Consider the following 9,431-nt stretch of genomic DNA (forward strand, 5'->3'; position numbering starts at 1 on the left):
TAGGGGTTCTGAACCCCCTGTGGGTTTTTTTTTGCTTTCTAAAAAATATTTTGGTAACTATATATCAATATAATTGGCTTATTTTGTAAACCTATGTGTTTTATTTTATGAATTTAAAAACATTATTCTGACTAGGGACTCATCAATTTCACTAGACTAACAAAAAAGGCTATGACAGCCCCCCCCAAAATAAGATCTAGCCCAAACAGCTTTATTATAGAGACAAAGAAACTGAGACCAAGAGAGGGACAGTAACAAACTTAGTAAGCTGACCTGGCTGGGGGCAGAAAGGAGAACACTCAAGGAGAGAAAGGAGGAAAGAAAGAATGTTATATTATCCCTCTGGGTCTGGGTCTCTATAAATGTGTGTGTCTGTGTCTACCTGTGGACTTATACTTCTGTACAAATATGCCTGCAGATGTGTGTATGTAATTGAAACTTGGGGATGTGACTGAAAACCAACTTACACCAGTGAATGGTTGGACATAGAAGGTAGGTGATAGTATAGACAAAAATATTTACAGCAACACTTTTTTGCAGTGACAAAGAACTAGAAACAAAGTGGGCACCCACCAATTGAGGAAAACCTAATTGTGAGGAATTTGAATTTAATGGAATTTTATTTTGCTTTTTGAAAAATGACAATTACAAAGAATTCAGAGAAACTCATGAAGATTCAATGAATTGATACCTAAGTATGGACTAAGGCCCATATGTCTTCAGATATGATCTATATGTTGTTGGTTTGTTTTGCTTGACTACACTTATTTTGTAACAAGAGAGAGTTTTGGGGGAAGGGTGACAGTGATGTAAACAGAAAAGAAAAGAATATCAATAAAACATTTTCTTAAAAGTCAGTCCTTCACTGTGTTTCCAGTGGTTTGTGTACAGATGATAAAAGTAATTCAATTCAGTTCAACTCAAGTGTTTACTGAGCAGAACTACATGCTCAGTCCTGTGCTGTCTTATAAGATGTACAGAGTGGGGAAGGGGGGGAAATGGGAAGGAGGGCTAGGCTGTGGGTACAAAAATAGAAAAAGGCATGGCACATTCCCTGGAACCACTCATAATCTGATTGATGAAATATAAAAATAATAATAATACAAGGAAACACAGGGCTAGGTAAGTGGTGTGGACTAGAAGTATTATAATAGTTCGATATAGATTGAGGCAGTCTGAGAAGGCTTCATGAAGAAGTTACAATATGAGCTGATATTCATGGATGGGTAGAATTTGGATAGATGGAGCAAATGTGAAGAGGCATTTTAAGCAGGGGCATGAGTATTAACAAAGCCCTTAAGATAGGAATAAACTAGGCATATTTAGAGGCAGTGAGCAGAATGGCCTGGTAGACCGTGGGAGAGAAAAGATGGAGAGATGTAGGATTGAGCTGTGCTAAAGGGAGTTCAAGCAAAAGGATGTAACCTTTGGCCCGTAGGACCTTACAGTCTCAACAAAGACAACAGAGGCATGGGAAATTATAAAGAAAAGCATTTTAGCTCACCAAGAGGCAGACACAAAATTCCCTCTAATTCCACTTGTTTGAGTGCTTGACGGGTTTTTCTAGCTGTGATGTTGTGTTTCTGCCTTCTTTTATAGCAAAGGACAGACAGTGGAGGCATTAGCTATATGATCAACTCTTGAATTCAGATATGATTCAACTAAACATCAATAAAGTCAACACCATTATAGAAAAGAAAACATTTAATAACAACACTATTTCCATGGGCTGGTGAATGCCCCAGAATAATTAAACTTTATGATCAGGTAACAAATAAAAATTGTCTGATAAATGCTTTTACTGGTGCCTAAACATTTAACAGAAAATCCCAGTTTATGACTCATTTGTAATAGAGTTAAGGACAAGGAGAGAAGAGATAAGCAAAGCTATAGATGAGCTATTTATAGACCTTTGGTCCTGCCATCAAGTCAAAATTACACTCCAACTCCCCTGATCCCCTCCCCACCTCAGACATCTTATGCACCAAAGTCAGAGAAGGTACCAAATCAAAACAGAAACCCACAAGGTCTAGGAATTAAAGAAAGAGGATGAAGGTGCTGCATGACACTTCCCTTGTTTCCTTTCCTTCACAATCAAGGGCTCTTTGGAAATCAGCTTTGTTTCATATTTGGTCTCCAGAGACTGGGGATGCGGTTCGCAGCACAGACTACAGCACCTGGCAGATAGTAGGCACTTTTTAAGTGCTTGTTGACTTGACTTTTCTAGAAAACAACATTTCACTATAACAGAACAAAAATAATTTGTATGTCTGGAGAAGTTAGTCCTTGAACTCATTTGATGTGACTGATGAGCTTCCTTACTTTAAACTCTGAGCTCCACTAACTAAAGGAAATTGTTTGAATATCACTGGTTCTTCTCCTAGAGACTAAGCCTTTGAGAGTCTGGAGAAGCTGCCGATATCTCAGTCCATACAAGTAAGGCAACAGGGCTCTGGGAAGCAGCATCAGAATTTCACTGTTAATGGCCATCAGCCATAATCGGGAGTTGTTTCCAATGGGATGGCTCCTAGACAGCATGATATCCACAGCAAAAACCACCACTGGACCAATATACAGTACAATAAGCATCGTATGAATCAGCAGTGTTCCCTTGGCCCTCAAATAACTATTTATACAAGGGCCTGATGTTCTGGCCGTATGATAGATCTTCACATAGCAATAGGAGATCAGAGCTGCACAGACAAAGAGAGAACAGAAGATGACAATGTGGGCAACAGTAATCAAATGATTGCTATCTGAGCTTGAACTCAGATTCAGCTGCAGGATGCAAGGTGAGGGCTCATCCATCAATCTAGAATCCTGCTGTTTGCTGAACCAAACCAGGAAGGTGGGGAAAAGGCAGGCCACCACCCAAATCATGGCCACTACTTTCCTGGCAGTGGCACTGGACATGATGGAGGGATAGCGAAGGGGGAGCATAACAGCAAGGTAGGTGTCTGCCACCATGACGGTGAATGACAAGATGGTGCTCGCATAGGTGACAAATATAGCATCAGTGAGGATGCCACAGAAAATTCGCCCAAGAGTCCAGCCAGTAAGGTTACTTGTTGAAACCAATACATGGAACAGAATATAGGCCAGATCTGAGAACATGACATTAGCAAAGAGAAGGTAACGGGGTTCACTCCGGAATTTCTTCTTCCACAGGATGGTGGCCAGGAGAAGGGGGTTCAAGGCCAGTGTGGCAGTGGTGAAGAGAGTCAAAGGAATGAAGAACCAACGGAGGGAGGGTAAGAGGTCCCAAAAGGCCTCCTCAAGTTCCACAGAGTAGTTACCTGGAGACTGATAAACAGCAGGTGCCAGGTTAACAATTTCCACTTTGAATGGGGTGGCCTTTCCCCGCAAGTGACTCGACATTGTCTCTTCAGCCATGTTCCTGGGGCTAAGATTCACACATCCACGAGGGAGAAAAGAACACAGCATCAGTTTTTCTACTTTCTTGAACATGAATCTTAAACCAGCTCAACTGGGAGAAGCAGAGATAGTCTTCAGTCCTGAAAGGTCGGAAGGTGAGACTGACCTAGGACAAAGGATAACTTTTAAAGTAAATTATAAAGTGCCATGCATGTAAATGTGTGTTGCTCATCAGAGAATTACAATCTCAGAATTGAAAAATATTTCATTTAGTCCAACTCATATCTGATCAGAAAGCCTCATCTGATTTTCTTCTGCTTGAAAATCCTCGAAGAGTTATCAGCTAATCAATCTGAGAGAACAGTTAAACAAATTAAAGTTCTTCCTGAACAACTGTTTCTCTCTTAATGAAATGTCTTCATCCTCATTGAATTCATGTGTCCAAAAATTTTTTTTAAAAAACCTTTTTGGGGAATAACAGTCTTTGCATTGTAGAGTGGCTATTTTTAGATCAGTCTACTGGGACCCTAACCTTGGCCTAAGAACTGTGGAGGCATTAAAATAAGAAGAAGGCAGGATCTGTGTGCCCTGGAGAAGCCTCCAAGGTTGTTGGGAAAACAAAATACAATCATGTAACAAGCAAATAGAGAACCATTCAAGACCACGTTTTATCTGCAACTGGCTCCAGAAAAAAAAATTCCAAAGCCACAGTTTCTTATTGACCTATCAGTCCTGCTGTTCAAGGCACCCTCCACTTACTTTTCCAACTTTTATCTTCTGCTACACCCTCTCCTATTTGGAAAAAACAATTTTGTCATTCACACACTTACTCAGAACCATGCTTGTAATCCTAAGTGCAAAAAAATCAGCAACTCCTGTCTAAATCCTACCCATCCAGCAAGACCCAGGTGAAAAGCCACCTCCCTCGTGAAGTCCTCCCTGATCTCTAAGCAAGAAAGGGTTATTCTCCCTCTCTGGGTTCCTCTAGAACCTCTGCCTCTCTTACCATACTATATAGCCTGCTTTGTTAGACAGTGCTTTGTGTATGTCTTCTCTAACCTAATAGACCACAAAAACCTGGAAGGCAAGAATCTTGGCATCTTCTTTGGAAGCTGTGATTAGGAATATAACTTTCTTCTGTGGGCAATGGAGGCCATCGATCTATCAATCAACACAGATTCTATTAAGGCAATTGATTTCTGGTTTTCTTCCAATGTCTTATTTTTTTTGGTGGGGGTTGGGGGGAGTTAGGTGGTATAGTGGTTTGAATGCTGAACGTGGAGTCAGGAAGATCTGAATTCAAAGCTGGCCTCAGTCATTTACTAGTTGTGTGACTCTGGGCAAGTCATTTAACATGTTGCCTCAGTTTTCTCAACTGCAAAAATGGGAATAAAAGCACCTACCTCACAAGTTTGTTGTGAGAATAAAATGAGATAATATTTGTAAAATGCTTGACATAGTACCTAGCATGTATATGTTGTTGTTCAGTCATGTCCTATTCTTTGTGACTCCGTGGACCATGGCATGACAATACTGTTCATAGGGTTTTCTTGGCAAAGATACTGGAGTGGTTTGCCATTTCCTTCTCCAACTCCTTCTCCAGTTGAAAAAACTAAGGCAAACAAGCTCAAGTGACTTGCCCAGGGTCACACAGCTACTAAGTGTCTGGGGCTGGATTTGAATTCAGGTTTTCCTGACTCCAGACCCAGAACTCTATTTACTGTGCCACCTAGCTGCCCATGAGGTGATTAGTCAAGATATTATCTATTTCATAGATAAACTAGGATTTGCCAGCTAGTAAGCAGTGAAGCCAATATCTGAACCTAATTCTCTTGATTTGAGAGGCTGCTTCCCTCAACATGATACAATGGAAAGGACAGTGAACTTGGAGCCAAAAAGGACAGAAAGTCTAGATGCAACCTCAAACACTCACCATGTGGCCTTGGGCAAATTGCTTAAGCTCTCTATGTCTCATTTTCCTCATCTGTAAAATAAGGAAACAGCTTCTTTCATTCCTTCCAGATCCAGAACCTATTACCCAATATTTCTAAACCTAGAGTCCTTCCCCTTCTACCAAGCTCACCTTCTTGCCTATGTGTGAAGTCTCTCTAATCAGATGGTTAAGTACTTTGAGGACAGAAACTAGGCCTTTTTCTTCTGTAGCTTCTCTCAACACTAGGACCCTGCATTGGATGTAATAGGCCTTTGATATGCATTTGTTGAATTGAATCCAATCAAACACTAGAATTTGTATTGGTAATTCTAAGCACTGAGTCTCACAGGCTTGTCTGGTCCATGTTTTAACTTGGGTTTCATCTAGTGACATGAATCTGGGCCGTCCCTGTAGCTTCTGCTTTCCACACTGGGTTCCCACCTTTCAGTGACAGATCACAAATAACACTTTGCATTTTTCCCACACTACAAGGGAAAGTGGGAGAAGGGAGGAGAATCAAGGGTGAGCAACAGAGAGAAAATAGTTTGAATGATACTTTAAAATAATTTAAATGCAAAGAAACAGAGCAATCAAATACAATAAGAAGAAAAGGAAAAAGCACTAAATATTTTCCATGCCATTCTCCTTTTGGCAGCAGCCCATCACCTCTACTAGAACTGACTACTAACATTTTACCTCTCTCCATGCCTGGCCTGGAGCTTAAGGATAGCTGGCATGCTTTCTAAGAAACTGTTAAATATTAATAACCCCAAAGGAAAGGCAAGACGAATTTGGACACTGAAATAGAGCTACTCCCTGACAGTGGTGAATGTCTTCCTAGAACAAAGACCAGGAACAGCTTTTAAATCAAGCATTGCCCTCCCTCACCTCATTTCCCAACATAACAGTACCAGCTTTGTTTTCCAAAGTTATCAGAAACTACTGCTCTGTCTTCTTTATGGGCCAAAAAAAAGCAATATGGTATGGTGGTTAGAGTGCTGTTCTTATAGCCAAGAAAGCTAAGGTTCAAATTCTGATATTTACTAGTTCCTTGACTATGAGCAAGTCACTTAAACTTTGAGTCTCAGTTTCTTCATCTATAAAATGGACATAATAATAGCACAAAAATCTCTAAGAACCTGATGCTGGTTTGCAAGGCTTAAATGAGAAAAATAGAAAGAACAAGCTTTCCAAACTTTAAAGGGTTATATAAAGCTGAGCTTTGGGTACTATAAAGCCCATATTTTTAATCATTTCACAGAATCACAGGATTAGGTGGGAGCTCTAAAGTCATTTATCCAACTCCACAACATAACAGCAATATTGTCTACAATGTCTCAGACAAGTGGTCATCTGGTCTCTGTTAGAAGATTTCCAGTGATGGGGAACACAATACTGAGCAGATCAACCCATACCACTTTTGGACAATTGGAACTGAGAAGTTTTTTTTCCTTATATTGAGCAAAAATATCCTTCTCCCTAACTTTAATCCTCTGTCCATAGTTCAGCCCAATACAAAGAGGCAAACAATTCTCATCCCTCTTGCATATGACAACTTTCAAATAATTATAGATCACTATGATGTCGCCTTTAAGTCTTCTCTTCTCCAAGCTAACCATCCCCAGTTTAAGATGATGGTATTATTTTATAAAAATGTTGGTATAACTTCTGCCTGTCTTTCTTGATATTCATACGCAGAACCTATCCTCCTTGGAAGGTCTACCATCAGATCATAGAATTAAAACTAGAAAGGGCCTTAGAGGTGAATAGTCGAACCCTGTCACTTTACAGATAAGAAAATTGAAGACCAGAAAAGTAAAGTGATTTAACCAAGGCAGAGACACTAATGATACTTCTGTCTGAAACTCTACTAACTAGTTTATTATTAAATTAACATAACTATAAGTCCCTAGGTTGATTTGTTATTCACATTAAATTTTGAGGTTTAGGGGCAGCTAGGTGCCATCGTGAGTAGAGTACCATCCCTGGAGTCAGGAGGACCTGAGTTCAAATCCGGCTTCAGACATTTAACACTTACTAGCCATGTGACCTTTGGCAAGTCACCTAACCCCAACTGCCCTGCCTTCTCCACCGCCAAAAAAAAAAAATTGAGACTTAAAATCAACCATTTGCTTTAGAATCACACAAATCTCTAGCTTCCATATAACCAGAAACCATATTTTACACACACACACACACACACACACACTGTTCTGATGAACTAGAATAAGAGTTAAACCTGGTCACATGTATCTCTATTGCCCAAGTAGACACACTGACTCAGCCAAAATGACCTGTTGGTTGTGCATGTATAGACCCAGCCCATGTCCTGGGATGCAACAAACATTATCTTCTAAATATTTCAAGTTCCCAGCATATAGTATGGTGGAAAGTACACTGCACCCAGAACTAGAAAACCTTAGCTCAAATTCTGTCTCCGGGAATGTTACTACCTCTCTAAATTTGAGTTTCCTCTTCTGCAAAATGCTAAAAATAATTCTTGTGCCTCTCAAAGGTCAGAGGTGATGTCAATGGAAGAGCTTTGTAATCATGACACCACCATTACTATATTACTAAAGTAATTATTCTGGAGTATTGCCCAGAAGCAAGAGTTCTGATTGTCAGCTTTTCTGAGTGCACAGATATCAGCAAAAATAACTATTTATGTAAAGTATACCAAGCGTTTGATATTCTCATTTGAGCCTTACAACAATCCTATGAGATAGGTACTAATGAAGAGATGCTGTGTGTGTGTGTGTGTGTGTGTGTGTGTGTGTGTGTGTAGGGGAGGTAGAAAGAGGATCTATACAAAAGCAACTCACATTTATATAGCCTTGCAAAGCCTTTTAAGTACAGTATCTCAATTGATCCTCACAACAATCCTGTGATTATTAGCCTCATTGTTATCCTTGTTTATTATTATTTATTCATCATCCCCTATTATTATCCCCGTTTTATAGATGAGAAAACTTGAATGCAGCAAGATTAAGTAATCTTGCATCCCGCAACTATGACTGAGGCAGGAGCTGAAGAAAGGGCTTCCTGATTCCAAGACCAATGCTCCATCCATTATGGCACTCCCTGGATGTGTTACTGTACCCCAGGGAGAGGAGCTAAAGCTTCAGAAACCTCAGACTTACAAGCAGTCTCTCAAACCCCAGCAAGAAAACTCCCTACCTGTTCTGTGGAGTCTTCCTATGCTCCGTTTTGCTTCTCTAAAAGAAACGTGGATTAAAAGAAACATTTCTGCAGCTTCACTCTCCTACTGACTGGAAGTTAGAAAGTCTGGGAAGTCCCCTTGGGTGGTTGGGCTATTTAGGGCAGAGCTCTCACTTCGGGGAATGGGAGTGCTGACTTTTTGCCCCCTGCAGTGGCACATCTAAAATGTAGGGTCCTTCAGCTTCTCTTTGATATGGAAATAGAACAGATTCACTGCATACAAAATTTAAGCAAAAGTTTGCCTCCTGGGTAAGTGCTATGGAAAAAGTCCTAACTACCGAAGCAGAGGACTTAAATTGAAATCCTGGTTCTGCTCCTTAACTTCCTGTTTTAAAATAGCATTCCTTAAAGTTGGAACCTCCAGCTCCTTCAGTTAAGTGAAGGAATCGGATTAGATTAGGGGTCCTTAATCTGGAGTCAGTGATTACACTGAATTTCTGGGAGTATTACCCAGATCATACCTATATATAATTTAATGCATTGTCCATAGTTCAGCCCTATAGGAAGAAGCAAACAATTCTAATTCCTCTTCCATATGACAACTATTTTCATATATGACACAAACTGGCAATCAGAACTCTTGCTTCTGGGTAATACTCCAGAATAATTACTTTAGTAATATATATGAATATATATATATATATATGCTTTTCCATATGACAACAAATTATACCTAAAAAGGTATAATTATACCCATCTGCCTCAACCTGAATTTCAAACATGCTTTTTCAGGTCCATGAATTTGAATGGAAAAAAATTAAACCTTTATTTGAATACAATTAGTTTCCTTTGTAACTCTATGTGCTTTATTTTAAAATTTATAAAATATAAAAATTTTATTTTGAGAAGTGATTCATAGATTTCACCAGACACACACACACACACTTTTAAGAACCCCTTGACT

At 39.6% G+C, this 9,431-nt stretch overlaps 1 protein-coding gene across 1 annotated transcript; it reads right to left on the minus strand.

The window, feature by feature from the left end:
- Window positions 1-1,686: 1,686 nt before the first annotated feature.
- Window positions 1,687-8,606, minus strand: GPR148 (G protein-coupled receptor 148). Its single transcript, XM_069063324.1, has 2 exons — window positions 8,486-8,606; window positions 1,687-3,541 (listed from the first exon to the last, which is right to left on the minus strand). Exon 2 carries the CDS (start codon window positions 3,466-3,468, stop codon window positions 2,341-2,343), a length of 1,128 nt encoding a protein of 375 aa, XP_068919425.1. The 5' UTR covers window positions 3,469-3,541; window positions 8,486-8,606; the 3' UTR covers window positions 1,687-2,340.
- Window positions 8,607-9,431: the final 825 nt, after the last annotated feature.

Source organism: Petaurus breviceps, unplaced genomic scaffold (assembly GCF_028583685.1).
Source record: "Petaurus breviceps papuanus isolate PSGF00001 unplaced genomic scaffold, PetGlider_PUasm1.0 90556, whole genome shotgun sequence".
Lineage (NCBI taxonomy): Eukaryota > Metazoa > Chordata > Mammalia > Diprotodontia > Petauridae > Petaurus > Petaurus breviceps.

Excerpts from the sequence above, each read along its gene's own strand:
- GPR148 (XM_069063324.1), bottom strand. The coding sequence starts at position 3,468 with ATGTTCAAGAAAGTAGAAAAACTGATGCTGTGTTCTTTTCTCCCTCGT.